The sequence below is a fragment of the Anoplophora glabripennis genome, unplaced genomic scaffold (assembly GCF_000390285.2).
Source record: "Anoplophora glabripennis isolate ALB-LARVAE unplaced genomic scaffold, Agla_2.0 scaffold235, whole genome shotgun sequence".
NCBI lineage: Eukaryota > Metazoa > Arthropoda > Insecta > Coleoptera > Cerambycidae > Anoplophora > Anoplophora glabripennis.
This window is the reverse complement of record NW_019416402.1, coordinates 292750-310019: the sequence shown is the minus strand read 5'-3', so window position 1 is coordinate 310019 and position 17270 is coordinate 292750. Positions and strand designations below refer to the sequence as shown.

Below are 17270 nucleotides of genomic sequence, written 5' to 3'. Positions count from 1 at the left end.
TATAAATTTAAGATGAGAAAATTTTGGCTTCTGCTAGATAAAATTTTCTTAAAACTTTCTTTTTGACTTAAACATACATCTACATATCTTCCAATATTACAGTTTCTATCTACTTTAATGAAATCAGGGAAACTCCGCTCGCTGTATTTGACTTTATTAGTTATAGTTCCGTAAAGTTTTGTTTGTATAAATCAAATTCTTACTGTTTTACTTGGCTCAGTGCCCCAAATGGTTTGCGCCTTGGTTTATTATTCACCGTTATCATACACTGACTTAAATTATACAGAGTGAATCAGATTTAACATGGGATCCCGCAATATCCGATAGTACTTTAGAAAATAAAATAGTTTTTTTTTTAATGAACATTTTTCTAGAAATATGAGTGATAAAATTTAAACAAGAAATTTATTGTTTTTTGTATTTCCAAATTTAACGGAGAAATTAAAATTAAATTGGTACAGGTCATAAGATAGGTTGCTTTAATATCAGGGTAATATCAAGCCCCCTGAACAATCAGCGGTGGATATATAAATAATTGCGTTCATTAATTTAATAAAAAAAGTAGTAGCGCACCGTACCAACTCAAAATTTTTCACATTCATTTTCATGGAAACATGAATGTTCGAAATATAAAAGAAGAATATCCCTTGATATTTTTATATACGGTGTATATAAATAACACCGAAAAAATGTAAGGGGTGATTCTCATAAATATTAATAGCGGTCTTTGTTATAAAATTTATTCAAAAACTCTCCCTTGAAAACTTACGCCCCTCCAAAAATTTCAGAAAGGAATTGTTTTTCTTTTTTATCTTCCATGTATATCAAGCTAAAGAAACCAAACTTGGTGAACATTATCTGTCAAGAAAACTACACTTTTTGAAATGAATGAATTTATTGGGTACACCAGGAAATAAACAGTATAATACAAAAATATCACAATACCAAACATCCAATATATAACAGTGGGATCGGGACCGATATGTAATAATATTGCAAGGTGGCATGTGTCAAATGAGACGTCAATGTCGGATCCACTTTGAAATCATAACGGATTATAATCCGCAAGTAAGAACCTACAGAGATCCAAAAAGAACTGACTGGGACTCCTATAGAACGGAGTTACAGGCCAGGACTAGGGAAATCTGTACAAAACTAAGGAACACATATGATCTTGAGAGGGCCGTGGAGGAACTCCAAAACGCCGTCACAAGATCATATGAATACAGCTGTCCTATCAAAGTGAGGTCCGATAAGCACACCGTACCCTGGTGGAGCAAGGAACTCACGCAGTTGAGGGGACAGACAAGAAAACTATTTAATAGAGCAAAGCGGACAGGAGAGTGGGAGACTTATAGAGCAACCCTCACTGAGTATAATAAAGAAATTAGAAAAGCGAAGAGAGACTCATGGAGGAAGTTCTGTGAGGATATTGATAGTGTCCCACAGTGTGCTAAACTCCAGAGACTTCTCTCTAAGAACGGACATACGAAACTCGGGTCTCTCAAAGCACCGAGTGGGGAATATACCAAAACTGGAAGGGAGACATTGGAATTACTTCTAAATACTCACTTTCCAGGCTCCAGGTTATTAAATCATGGAGATGAATATGACTGGAATCACCAGCAGAGGGTAACGACCGGGTCTCGACAGAACTGGGAGGTTGCCAAGACGGTGGTGAGTCAGTCACGAATAAGATGGGCAATAAGTTCTTTTGACCCATTTAAATCACCAGGAGCCGATGGAATCCTACCTGTACTGCTACAGCAGGGGGTGGACTGTCTAGCTCCGGTCTTAATTCACGTCTTCAGAGCCAGCATTGCACTTGGTTATATACCGCTGGCATGGAGATCGACGAACGTGGCGTTTATTCCTAAACCAGGGCGTCCATCGTATGCCCAGGCAAAGGCATATCGCCCGATAAGTTTAACATCTTTCCTCCTGAAAACGTTGGAGAGAATAGTTGACAGGCATATAAGGGACGGGGTATTGAGGGCAAATCCTCTGCACAGGTACCAATACGCCTATCAGGCAGGCAGATCAGTCGACACAGCCCTTCATAGCCTAGTCTCTAGGATAGAGAGGGCAATGGACGACAAAGATCTAGCTTTGGCAGCTTTTTTAGATATTGAAGGGGCATTTGACAATACACCTTTCGAATCTATTAATTCGGCAGTTCGCAACAGGGGCCTTGAAGACACTTTGTGTCGTTGGATAGATACCATGTTGAGAAACCGGACAGTAACAGCTACCCTTTCGGGAGAGACATCCAGGTGTAAGGTAGGCCGGGGCTGCCCCCAGGGAGGCGTACTGTCTCCCTTGTTATGGGGATTAGTGGTGGACGGCGCACTGGAGGGCCTTAATCGAAAGGGATTTTATACACAAGGCTATGCGGACGACTTGGTCGTTCTCATAGTCGGGAAACATAATATTATCGTTTCAGAACTCATGAAAGAGGCTTTGAAATGGATAGATGACTGGTGTAAGGGGCAGGCACTGTCAGTAAACCCTGACAAAACGGTCGTAGTACCCTTCACCAGGAGAAGAAATTTAACTGGACTCTCTGAACCTATAATAGGGGAGAGGGGCATTACATTTTCCAGGGAAGTAAAATATCTAGGAGTGATACTGGATAATAAGCTTACCTGGAATGCGCACTTGGAAAAAGTGGTGAGTAAGGCGAAGCAGACATTGTGTGTATGCCGCCGCCTTATTGGGAAAACCTGGGGACTGAAACCAAAGATGTCACACTGGTTGTATACGTCGATAGTAAGACCCAGGATTCTTTACGGCGCTGTGGTATGGTGGCAGAAAACACAACAGACCACAGCGAAGGAAAAACTGAATAGAATTCAGAGATTGGCCTGTTTAGGTATAACGGGGGCGATGGCATCGACCCCGACAGCTGCACTAGAAGTCATGCTAAATCTGCCACCGCTGCATATAGTGGTGGAGAGAGAAGCGCGGCTAGCAGCATATCGACTCAGGAATAATAATGACTGGAGGGGTGGTTCCCACTCCAGGATCAAAGATACATCTATGTCGGAACCAATTCTTGGGATGGTATCCGACAAGATGGTTCCAAAGTTTCACTTCCACAAGCCATTTGAGACTCGAATAGAGGATCAAAGCGAGTGGGAGGAAAGGTTTAATACCCTGGAAAGGTGGAGCCTAGTATGGTTTACAGATGGCTCCAAAATGACCAGAGGGACGGGTGCAGGAATATATGGACTCAGACCCAGATGGAGTGCAAGCTACAGTCTGGGGGAGTTCCCTACTGTATTCCAAGCAGAAATCTTCGCGATAATGGCGTGTCTGGCAGAGAATGTACGTAGAGGTTATAGACGTAAACTCATATATATATTCTCTGATAGTCAAGCTGCAATTAAAGCTTTAGCCGCACACAAGGTAAGTTCAAAACTGGTGTGGGACTGTTTACAAATGCTGACTGAACTGGCCACCAACAATACAGTCAGACTGTGTTGGGTGCCAGGGCACAAAGGCATTTGTGGAAATGAGAAAGCGGATGAACTTGCGAGGAAGGGATCCGAGACAGTGTTCATTGGCCCGGAGCCCTTCTGTGGCACATCTCCCAGTGTGGTCAGGCGGGCTCTGGGCAAATGGACAGAGACAGAACATAGGAAATACTGGACTTCAAGGCCAGGACATAGCCATTCCAAGGAGCTTATGGAGTATCCTTCGAATGGAAGAGCGAATGAGTTACTGAGCTTGAATAGAATCCGGCTCAGGAGAGTGACAGGACTCATAACGGGACACTGTCACTTTAAGAAACATCTACATAGACTAAAGCTTGTAGACAGTCCGGTCTGCCGAGGATGTGAATCGGCGGATGAAACTTCTCTGCATATCCTGGGCGAGTGCCCGGGATTTGCACGTAGCAGAATGGCGCTCCTTGGGAGACCCTATTTGGAACCCAAGGAGCTGAGAGAAGTGTCAGCAAGGAAGCTTTTGGACTTTGTAAAAAGGACAAATCTACTTGCTGAATAGGACTAGTAGTGGGACGCACAATAGGCCTAATTAGGCCGCAGTGCTATGGGACTTTTAAAGGACCAACCACTAGATAAAGAAGAAGAAGAAGAAGAAGAACATCCAATAAGCCTAAAAACATATTTAGTGATATACAGGGTGTCCCGAAATTCATGCAACAAATTTTGATCATAGATTCTTAAGACAAATTTAGGGGACCCGTATTTTTTCTTTTTGTCAACTGGCCCCCTCTTTCGGAGTTACAGCCCCCTGAAATCATATATCAGGCCAAAATAATGAATGAAAAGTACAAAAAATTTCTAATCGTGTTATAACTGCTATGACTACACCAAAAATATGAATGTATTTTTATCAATTTATCAGAATTTTCTGAAAGATGTTGAAGGACAGTATGCCAGAAGTGACTAGTTATAAGAAATAAAATTCCAAAATCCAAAGGCAAGTATATCAACTAGCTTGAGTTGACCAAAGTTTTCCGTAATATAAGCTTTAAGTTCTCTTTTCAAAACAGATTTTTTTGAGATAGTTTTCATTCTTTTAGGTAATAAATTAAATAATTTAGGACCAATATATGATGAATATCTCAGAGAATGACTTTTTTTGCATAGAAGAATGTTTGCAGAAACATTGGCCACAACACGAGTATTATATGTACTCGTTGCGTAAAACATATCAGAATTAAAAAAACCTTAGTAAACACCGGTAAGAGGACAACTGTTTCAAACTAAACACTTTAGCTTATTTGTATATCATTTCAGTGGAGTAAAGTCTGTCTTTTTTTAGAATGATTTTTAATATACTATTTTGTATAACCTCTAGTTTATGCATTACTGATTTATATGCTCCACCCCAAACAGTTATACAATAATCATTACAGACAAAGTTTCCAACCCTGAAGAATTTTTGTAAGGGGTTGAAATAATCAACCGCTGTGACATTTTTTCTTATATTTTTTTTCGATAAAATCATCAGTATCAATTTTCATTGTGTGACTCGGAATTATCTATGATCATTTAATTGGTCCGTATTTTCTTCCACGACGATTATATGGTGACTGATATTGTCATCTTCTCGAAGAATTACCTATTCTTCTTGAAGAAGTTCCCATTCAAATTAGGCAACATTTATGGTTTATGCACCACGGTGCCCCAGCCCACGTTAGTCATTTGGATGAGATGTATGCCAATCGATAGATCGAGGAGAATATGTAAATTGGCCAGCCCGCAACTTAATCCTTTGGATTTTTGCATCTGAAATCTTTAATTTATTCAAGGTCAGTTGAAGGTATCGATGATTTGCGAAACCTCATTGTAGCAGGGTGTGAGACGATAAAAAATTCACCAGGAATATTTTAACGCATGCGCAATTCTATGACAAAAAGAGTATATGCTTGTATTGAAGCTGCCGCCAATCATTTTCAACATTTTTTGTAGATTATATTGTTCATATTCAACAGATTTTTATTTTTTGTTGCTGTACATTAGGTACTTTATTCGTCATTTGTTCATTTATATTCTTAGTTCCAAACTAGTAGAATCATAGGTCTAGATATTATTTAGTTGACTGTTCTTTAATAAAATTCTATTTAATATGAGCTCTATTGTTTTCCTGTTCTTTCCTGTGTCCACTTAGACGCTGCAGTTGTAATTCTATGCCAGTCGAGATATTAGCTGGCGGACTGTCAACAGTCTTCGCCCCGAGATGGCGGGCACCACATACATCTCACGAATAAAACTAATGTTCAGTAATTTGGAAACAATAAATTTGAAGAAGTTAGGCCGCAATCAATACATTTTTAATTATTTCTTACAATACACTCGCGTTAAACAACTCATCTTTTTAAAAATACATTGCAATACATTTATTTTTTTCTCATAAATCCTTAACTTTTCGAAGAAACTCGAAGAGACCAAAAAGATAGTAAATGAATGGGGCGTTTTAGATATATTTAAAAGAAAAATTATCGAAAAAGAATTGTAAGAAAAAATGTTTGATTGATTATTTCAACCCCTTACAAAAATACTTCAAGGTTGAAAAAATTTCATAAAGTCTAGTTTTTTTGACAGATAATGTTCACAAAGTTTGGTTTCTTTAGCTTGATATACATGGAAGATAAAAAGAAAAACATTTTTTTTTTTAATTTTTGGAGGGGTGGAACTTTTCAGGAACTTTTTCAAAAAATTTTATACCAAAGACCCCTATTATTTTTCATCATAGAATCGCCCCTTACATTTTTTCGGTGATATTTAGATACACCTGGTACATATATCACAATTCCACTGCAAACAAATGTTTTTTATTTTACATTACGAAGTAAATTTGGTGGAACATCAACATAATGTTTTGTTCCAATCACCTCTTTAAGAAATTGTGTCAGCTGTAGAAAATACTGGGTTTATCAGTAAATTTCCATTAATTGGGAAAATATAAAATGTAATAATTTTTTAACTTTATCATCAAAAAAGGGAAAACGTTCATATAAAATCATATTTATTCACAAAAGTACTCTCAAGTATAACGTTTAATCAAAACTGACTCTGTATCCTGTAGGCAGGGTTTAAATCCTGTATTAGCAGAATTAATGCCGAAGATACAGAGTGTTGGAAGTTTGACTGCCTTAATTTTAACAGATGATAGAATACAATAAAATAAACAAAAAACTTATATGACATGGTTCCTAAACTCAACCAGTTCCGAGAAAAAAATGATCAAAATCGCCAACTTAATGTACAAAAGTTCGATTAATTAAGGAATATTACACATAACTGCGTGCATAGAATACCATAAAATACAATGTTTATCACTTTTTTGAACTTCATGCTTAATTCTAAAAAATAATGAGCGTTATATTAAACTTAAAATTCGATAAAATTTATATCGAGCAATGTGACAACGGCACGGCGGTTAACACGAGGTACTAACCTGTCCAGCAATACGCAATTCAATTGGTATCTGGATTCGACCGTGTCGGAGTGTTTTTTTGCGTACCACTATTTCCTTTTCTTAAGGTGTTTCTCCTTGCTTTTTTAAAATGTTTACCATACGTGGGTATCAGTAACTGAAACAGTCGAAGACTTGCAAGAACGAATTTTCGCCGCTGCTCATCAAGGATAAATCCGGGTATTTTCCAGCGAGTGCGTGAAAATTAGATTCGAAGGTGTCGTGCGTGCATTGAAAAAGGTGATAGACATTTTGAGCATACGTTGTAGTTTGTTTTGTACTTGTGCGTTTAAAAATTAGTGAAGTTTGCTTTTTGGTAAGGTACCTAAATTATTTTAATACGTATGATTATTTGGACATGAATCTTTGGATACTTTAATTACATAGCACAAATCTGCCGCGTGCACACGTGGTGTGCATCAGCTGTGTAGCATTAGGTTAAGCGCCCTTGTCACGTTGTGCTGAAACTCCCCAATTTTAATACTCGCTGTATTTTGAAACCTTTTGAAAACGCCTCTATAATATACAAATTTTTTGTTCATTTATGATTATTGATTACTCTATCTCGTGCTGAAGTAGTGGCAGTCAGACTTCTTACACCCAGTATAGTGTTTTACTTGTAATCCATGAGAAATATAAAAATTGTGCAGACAAAAATTCTTTAGTAGAACATTTTGAAAAACTGGTTTTTGTAATTGTAAACTAAATACTACATAAAAAAAGATGTCTGTCAAATAAGATGTCTTTAGCTAGTGACTATTATATTATACAGGATGTCCCACTAAAGTCGGCGAGGTAAGATATTAGGGAAATTATAGACGCTAGAGCTTCGGGGAAAAAATTATTATAATAAATCGACAAGAGAAATCGCTGGAAATAGTTTTCCAGTTCTTAGCTTGACCGCTAGGTGGCGCAATCTGCATACCAAAACATAGAGTTCAATTTTTTCAGAAATGTTTCCTATTCAGGTACATTAAATAGAAAAGGTATTTTCATGCTTTATCTCTGGTTGAATGCGTAATATCATTTACCTCAATATGGAAACCTATAGATGGCGTTATTTCAAAAGAATGATTTTTTATAGATTTTTCTCGAATATTTAAAATGCAATGCTATAGTTTTCTTTATAACGAGCGTTCAAATAAAAATGTGGTCGAAGTTGGCTCTGACACATTGGACGTAGGGAGTAGCTTATAGAGACCAACTTAACCTCATTTCTCAACGAGCTGTATAGCAGCTGTCAGTTTCAATAACGTTAATGACTATATAACTTTATTTTAAAGAATAATCGTGATAACAATAACAAACAATTAAAGGAGCTGCGGAAAGTGTCCCCCTCCTTGTTATAACAATAAATTAAAGCAGCTGCTGAAAGTGTCCCCCTCCTTGTTCCAAGCACTTTTCATACCTGTTCCTCAAAGAATTAAAGACATTTTCTAAGATGCTCGGGGTATTGTTAATTTCACGAATCTTGTCTATAAGTCGAGCCTGCAGATGGTTTAAATCAGGAATAGGCAGTTCAAAAATAGTGTTTTTAAGGTAAGGCCACAAAGAGAAATCACACGGCGTAATATCACATGACCTCGGTGGAAATTCATGTTCAGCATTGAGACTTATTAGTCGATTTTGGAAAACTTCCCTCAACATATTCATCGTCTCGCCTGCCGTATATGCCCTTGCGCCATCTTGTTGAAAGTAAAAGTTTGTAATTTCGTTTTCTTCCAGCTGGTTAACAAAAGGAGCGATAATTTCTTCTCTATACCTTTGCGCAGTAAGAGCACCATTAAAAAAATAGGACCATAAATCCTCTTTCGATTGAGAGCACACTAAACTTCAATTTTTTGAGCGTGTATAGGGCCCTCGACAAAAAAGTTATCTGGTTTTTCAGAAGACCACATTCTCATATTCTGTGAGTTTACGTAACCACTTAAATGAAACCAGGCTTCATCAGAAAAAAAGGTGATATTATGAAGTTCACCGTAGTTGTTTAAAAACCATTCACAAAATACAGCCCGTCGCGGAAAATCAATTTCATGAAGTTCTTGCTGACAAGTTAAACGATAGGAGAACAAACGCAAATCTTTTTTTAACACTGTGTGGCAGGTACCGACTGATACTCCCACCATTTGTGATAAAACACGTACAGAAGTTCTTGGCGCATTTTCCATTATTTGTTGGACATTTTCTTTTAATTCTTCAGTCCGCTTTTTAGGTCGGCCGCTTCCTTCTTTTCTTGTTACACTGCCCATTTCACGAAAAACATTAACACAACGCTGAACTGCACTTTGAAAAATTTTGTACTCAACAACGCCGGGAAATTGATTTTGAAATTCTATGAAACATTCCTCAATAGAATACTTCCATATTCCATCAATCTTGCGTCCATTTCTAAAGTATGATAAACACTTTTTGTTCTTGAGAAAACACCATTTTAAACGCTTTTTAAAACGAAAATATTCAAATTGATAGGGGCGATATAGCGCTTTGACAGATGACATTTAAGTTCATTTGCTATACGCTACGCCCTACGTCCAAATTTTCAAAACCAACTTGACCACGTTTTTATTTGAACGCTCGTTATAAGTGAATTCAGCACAAAAAATTTATGAAAATAGCATAAGTTTCAAATTTCTAACGAAAGTGTTAATTCAAAAAATTGCAAATATGAATTACGACTCCCTTGTTATCACTTTTTCGTGTAAAAATTATGAACAAATTTTCAATTTGCTCAGGAAAATATTCCCCAACCATCATTAACATACAAACTAGAAATATGCTGGTTAATTTAACCGTGTCATGGGCTTTCCAATTCCGCCCTTCGCTTCGGCGTCCAACTCTCATTCTTTCCGATTCGGCTCAATTGAATTAATAAAGTTTAAAGGTGAATGTCGCTGGAAGTGCTACATGTGCAACGTTAATTAGGATTCAGTGTACCAGTTCCCATTAGAAACCATCAAGAAGGCATACAGGGGGGATTCGAGAACGTGGATAGAGTTCCATTAACTCACTCCGACTTAATAGTGCCTTTTGGAAGGTTTCCACGGTGTCGTATATCCTGTTTAAGGAGTCATCCCGACTTGAAAGCTTTTCCTTTGTGGAAAACTAACAAACCGTGATAAAGTACAAGGAAACACGCAATTAATTATGGATCTAGGTGTGGTTTATTATATTGTCAGATAAGGATTGGGGTCGTTTGATATAACACGAGGGTTTGGCGCCGGCAAAAAGGACGAGACAAGGCAGTTAGAAAAAGGACGAAGTGATTCACTTGACACCTGATTTTAGATTTCTAAACGGGATATGTCACGATAAGTAGTTAAATCGATCTTAAATAAATAAATAAATAGGATTAAACTGTTTCTGCTGCTGTTATATAAGATAATAAATAAATAATATATAAATGATATATAAAACCGATAACAAATAAATACAAATTAAAGATAAAAAATTGTGTAAACATAGTTTAACTTTGTTATGATACGAACAAAATTTTTAAAAAATTAAAAAATAGTTTCGCTTTGCGAAAGCACTTTTTAGAGAAATTACGCCTTTTCTTATATGAATATTATTATTCCTAATTAAGTACTATAAGGCGGCACAACGTTTATGATCAAAATACATAAAATTTAACTAAAAGTCAACAATTTACAAAGTAATTTCACAACTTCGTTAAACTGAACCTTCAAAGTGTTACTACTTATTTTTCCTTTGAATTCCTTACTGCTTTAATAGACTAAACTTGTTAGATATGCATATCAAGCATTATTCAGATTTGGCTATTTCTTTGCGTTAATAATTAAAACTATGTTTAAAATTGTGGTTTCCACTATAAAATAAAAGAAAATTATGGTTTAATAAATTGGCCATATCTAAGACCCTGGCAATTAAAATATAGAATGGTTCTGTTTGTCCTAAATTATTGAATCAAATTTTGTTAAATTATTCTTATACGCTTTTCAAATATTAAAACAATTTTAATAATTATATTTCAGAAATTACCCATTTTCAAAGCAATATGCGTTCTCAAAGTTGGTACATTTCTTTAACAGTATGTAGAACACGTAAAGAATATCGGTGAGTGAATGTACTATTTCTTCACTCAACGGATATACAATCTTAGTAAGAATCGTCTATGTAAAAATTATATATAAATTTATAGGAAGTCCCGACAAAGTGCAGCCGCAGCATCTCGTTCATTCGAGGAGAGATTTCCGTTAGAAGATCATACGACACCGCAAATGCATGTTAGCGTCAGTAACAAAATGGCGATCCCACAGATTCGTTGTCTTCAGGTGGGGAAAAATCATACGTGTGAAATAAATCTTCGTTTATTAAGACAACGACAATTTCAGAAAGAATTTTCCATCAATATTTGGTATAGAATTCTTAACGACAACATTATAAGATTGTTTGTACTACCACGGCGACTTAGTGGTGAGAATTATATGAATTTTCTAAACAATGATCCGCCATTGGCATTGGTGCATTGATAAGATAGGTAAATTTAAGGCAGCACTCATGGTTCATGCATGATGGTGCTTCTATATATTATCCCCTACTACGTTGTTGAATCGAGCGCGGCAGCGAATTTCCTTGGCCTGAGTGTCGCCCAGATTTGAACTTACTCGACTTTTTCTAAGGTCATTTTAATTTTCCAGTTTAAAATAGGTGTGTTAATATTCAAGAACAGAGGTAAGGGCAAAAATACATGAATCAGTTAATCTTAACAAAGGGCAACATGGAAGTTTATTCAATGTCAGATTTAAATAAGATGCTGATTTTTCAACCTTCTCTCTCTATGCATTGATGTTGTAATGGTGGCTACTTTGAGAATTTTTTATAGTTAGTAATTTTGTAATAGTATCTCTAAAATCTTAATGTGTAATTCTAAAACGATTGAGTTTAGTGACATACCAAATATACCTTTTTTTCATTTAGAAATCAACTCGATTTGGGTGATGATGCGATGAATGAACAAACAGCCCGTCATGAACACATGAATCGTTTCGGATGCTCTGTTGAATTTGATGAAAAGCAATTGAATCGATACCTTCACGAAAATCCAAGACAACAAAGGAATTAGCTCAGGAGATGAGATCTGATCACAAGAAGTAGCGAAACATCTGAATTCGATGGGAAAAGTTCAAAGCTCGACGCTAGGGTCCCACATGTTTTGGACGAAAAGAATAAGAATTGATCTGTCCTCATCGATCAACACTTGACCATAAGAAACGTTTTCTTCATAGTATTGTCATTACACCGGAAAGAATGGTTAGGCCCCAAAAAATTAGCAACTGCGCGAACAACACCAGAACTTCTTCCTTGAAAGAGAATGTTATGCGTCAGGTGGAATTGGTAAGGGATTCTTATGAACTCTTACCAAGCAATCGAACCGTCAACGCAGAATTCTATGTCCAATAACTGCAGCGACTCCACGCGGCTATTCAACAAAAAAAGACCTGATCGGCGATATGACGTTCTTTTACAACATGGCAATGCTCGACTATGACCAAAACGACCACTGGGGAGTTGACTTGGGAAATTCTGCCCTAGCCGCCTTACTAACCCGATCTCGCACCTTCTGATTTTGACCCCTTCCACTGTTTGGCAAACTCCTTAGGTGTAGTACAATGAGTTAAGAGCTGCCAAAACAGGTGGATTTCTACAGAAGAATCATCAAGAAACTTGTTGAACGTTGAGAGAAGATCGTAAATAACGATGGAGAATACATCATTGATTAGCCAGCCTATTGATAATTATTGTAGAGTAAAAAATTAAATATCTTAAATGAAAAAAAAAAAAAACATTACTGTCCAATGTCGTTTATTTAAGTTGGCAATCCAACTTACATAAAACCATTACCAAAAGTTACATAATCTCAATGGCTTCTTAGTAAGTACTTTATTTTCTTTTATCCTGTATTTTATTAAATATTGATACTTTTTGTTAAGACTGCCTATATTTAATCAACTTACTCACCAGTTTTTTATGTTCTCATCAAGAAAGTTCATCTTTAATGCGTATTTTAAATTTCTTTGCTAAAATATTTTACATTCCAACAAACACTCTTTATCGAAACCATTAAGGTATAAATTTCCACTGTTTTCTGCCTCTTTGTTGTTCTTATAATTATTTCACTAAATAAAAAAAACAATGGCAATTAACCCAAGCAGTTTATATTTCCACAAAATGAAAATAAACTCTGGAACAATATAGTCAGTCTTTAGTTACAACTGTGTTCGGTTAATATATATTTAATGGCGACGATCACGCATTTTTTTTTATATTTTATCCTGGGTGGGAATGTTTTAAATGAGTTACGACCTTTTGACCCTTTAAATTAAATAATTAAAATTAAATTTAAAATCGTTTTAAATCACATCGTTGTTTAACTATACTTATTAGGCACAAATAATTAATTGTCGTAATCAGATTCAAATTTTAAATGCTGCGTGCAAAGATGCTGCAGCATTTTACATCCGCCATTCAGGAATTTTCGGATTCGGATTTCAGATTCTTATTCAGCGACTCTAAAAACCCGCGATAACAAAATTCAGGTAAAAATGTTGAATGGAAAAATGTGTGACTTAGAAGGGTAAGTAACTCTTTGAGGGATAAATTATATTATGTATAATAAATGTTATTGTTAGTATTGTTACCTTTTGTACATTGGTTATCACAAAGTAGTTTATCTCGACAATGGCCGGATCATTCGCTAGAAATTAAGAGGGTATATGAAACAAATATCAAAGTTACTTCTCTGTCAATAAAAACAAATAAATAGTTAACTCGCCGGGTGGTTTTACTCTCCCTAACTTTAGGATTCAAGGTATATCCTTCCATACGTTTCCATTGTATTAATTAACAAATATGTACAATTTTTTCTTCAACAACCAGCTAGTGTCACCTGAAATAAGTCGAGGCTTCTCCGGATGCCAACCTTATAGTTAGCATCCCAACTACCAGGTGTGTGAGTCATATTATTATGCCACCTTAACGCCACCCAGTATGTGTTAATCGAAGCGCAGGTAAGACCCCATACAAACTTGCAAGGCACACTTCGAAGGCACCACAGCTTCTAATTAGGCTGGGAACACCGCTCGCGTGGGGTTTTCATAAACATAAACGAGTATGGCATATTACTCACAAATTCACAATTCATTAAACAAATGTATTCAAGCTAGCACATACATAATCAACCTTATTCTGATGCTGGCGCAAGCACCATTCTCACAAAGAACACCCTCTATTACCTTCGGCATCACGGGCTATGTTACTCGTAAATCACATCTCAAGAGCAAATAAACACTTGGTTGGCGCATTCCATGTGAACAGCTGATGATTGATTGCTCTTCATTATAAAGTTTTACTGAAAAATGTCCTTTAAAATCAGTTTTTGTGCTGGAGATTAGGATTTAGCATCAGGAAATACACAAGGTCTATGTACTCATGTATCTGGTACAGAAACTTTTAGTGGGGCTTATTCATAATATGGTAGGTACATTATAGAGCACTAGATGGCGCCGCGTTATAAAAACATACGAACGCATCACAAAAATTTCAGGCTTTTGTGATTCGGACAACCTGAGGTACAATCGCCCAATAGTAGTGTCAATATTTTTTTCTCATGTCCTGTATAAAAAAGAGAACATTATTTAACAAAATCGATTGCAGTTTCTACGCTGTACAGAATCATATTTTTTTTCTGATAAGTTCTGAATCACCATATATAGTTTTCCTACAAATGTTCACTAAGTTTTGAAATAATTGTATGTAACGGTATACATCAATGTATGGCAAATTAAAACGCTGAGTTCACAAATTTTTTCAGTGATAACTCTCCATTCAGAAAATTGTTGCTGGCGTTATGTGAAAAAGTTGTTTTAACAACACCACCCCTCTTCACAATGACTCTCATAAAATTGGGAATTATTTTTCCAACCCAAATAAATCTCGTGTGTGTGTGTGCGGCCACTGCAGTTTTATTGTATTGGACGTCGCAAACACCACCGAATACGAGCAGCGCCGTAAAAAGAAGCAAAATGTTATATTTCACGTTGGGGTGACAATGCGATCAGAGGCGTTTGGTCGTTTGGTTCTTTTCGATGCGTTCCGGCTAACTTACCTTTTTGTGGCTGTTAAACGGTCTTGTATATTAATGGGGTAACGAACGCAGTTGGTCCAATCGGAATTGATTTTTATTCAGCAGAATTTATAGTGGATTTCTATGAGAGAAAGTAGATATTCCCATTGGATAATGTCCCATATACAAGATGTAAATAAATAAGTGCAAAAAAAATTAGAGGGTGATTCCCTGTCGAAAAATAAGGTGAATCTTTCATATAAAAAAATCTCATTTGAACATCTCCTGTGAAGGGGATAAGTGTTAAAAATGATAACAAACCCTCCTTAGATGACTGACTAAGCTGATCTTTCCAATGGCGATACACTCGTGTCTTGTATTACATTGCATTACACAGGAATTTACGCTATAACTCTTTCACCCTCAAAATGACGCATCCCCTGAGAGGCTGATCAGGGTATTGCTCTCACACAACAAATAATCCCTACTATATAAATGGCATATAAAGCCTATAATGCATGATAATATACAGGGTGATTTCCAACTTATTTCCAACTAGTTCTCGAGAAAAAATTATTGAAGTTGTAGTTTCAAGCATTACATCGCTGGATAACTGTAGTCTCTAGCGTCATTTGCAATACACCACGTGGCCTCAAAGACTCTTAATACTGAAATCCGATTTTACAATCGTCGTTGCGATGGTGTTTACAACAGTTTTTTAGTAGTTAGTGTCAAAAATGGCTTACGTGTAAAGCAACTCGGATTTGATGAATATCGTTTCAATTTATGGTGGAGCAAGACAACTTTGTATTATGGTGAAACATTTGTGTTATGGTGAAGCAGGACAACATTTGTATTAGTTCGTAGAAATTGAGTAAAACGGGCCCAAATATATTTACGCGTCGGTGGACAAAATTTTGAACAGTTGTTGTACATCAGGTATGTCAAATTATTTTATTAGATAATACCACAAATTAATTTTATTAATTAATAATAACAATAGCGACAGAAGCAGTTGAATTTGCTGATATAAAATAGGTTCTATAAAATTCTATTTATTCCTTTCGTTCCTTGTGAAGTTCTTTCAAGTTTTTGTCTGTTTTTATCAGGTCAGGTTTTACAGTGGACCAGTTTCCAGTGCCGTGCAGAAGTGTATTTTTAAATCATTTTCGAACTGCCCTTTTTGATTTTTTCTTTACAAAATTGTATTTGTAAGGGTCCCCTGTACATCCAGAATTTTTTTTTGAATAAATTCTTAATCACCCTGTATAAGTAATTATTTATTTTATTAATTATAACCTTTATTTCATAGATGCATAACGTGTATTAAAATCATTCCTCATTGAATAACGAGTATAAAAATGAGATTTTTTAAAAATAAAAGTTGTATGTTTAGGTATTTGTTGTAAAAGTTTTAATGTGCGTTATATACATTATTCTAGGGAAGCAATTTAATAAACACATTCCATTCAGTGTATCATCTAAATTTAATTTAATATGCTTTTCACCACAGGAATTATCCATCAGAATTTTCAATATTTGAGTTATCTACTACATCCTGTCTTGATTTGCTGTATCGAGAAGCGTTTATTCTTATTTTGCCAGAATATTATCCTCTTAATTAAGTATTGATGCTGGTTCTAATATTATATTAATCCTAATAATACACTGTTTTCCCTTATACAGAATTTGTAAAAAATTTAAATTATTTGTAACGTAGGTATTTTGAAATTATTATTTATTTACTGTTTAAAAAATTTAATCCCGACATCAAGAAAATTGTATACCTAATTTAAAAACCAACTTCAATTAAATAAAATATGAACTTACAAAAGAATTTTTGCTTATTGTTATAAGGTGTTTCGATAGATATGAAAAGAATAACAATTAGTAAGAAATTTCAACTGCTTTAATAAGTGCCGCAATTATCGAACTAGAAAAGTTTGATATTAATGCAACTGTTCACCCGACTGTATAGTATTCAGTGGTCCTTTCTGCTTTGAACGTTTCCATTTGAATAATTTATACGGTGAACGTTGGTTTGTCGTAAGTTTCTCTCAGAATGCGATTGTGTCTTACTATCGATAAAGCAGTGGACTTCATGATTGTATACTTTGAAATAAGTAAAAGTACTATATTGCAATACAACCTATGGGTAGCGGAAATTGTTTCTAAGATATGAAAGATACTTCTGACCTATTTATTTACTGTTAAAGTACTTAGTTAAATGACGAAAGTT

The 17270-nt window shown here is 35.7% G+C and overlaps 1 protein-coding gene across 1 annotated transcript in view; it reads left to right on the top strand.

Moving 5' to 3' along the window:
- Positions 1–1014: 1014 nt before the first annotated feature.
- LOC111691494 overlaps positions 1015–17270 on the top strand; it is a 47652-nt gene continuing 31396 nt past the window's right edge. Inside the window, exon 1 of the mRNA XM_023454439.1 lies at positions 1015–1828. Coding sequence (XP_023310207.1) covers positions 1015–1828 — 814 coding nt within the window. The remainder of the gene's footprint in view (positions 1829–17270) is intronic.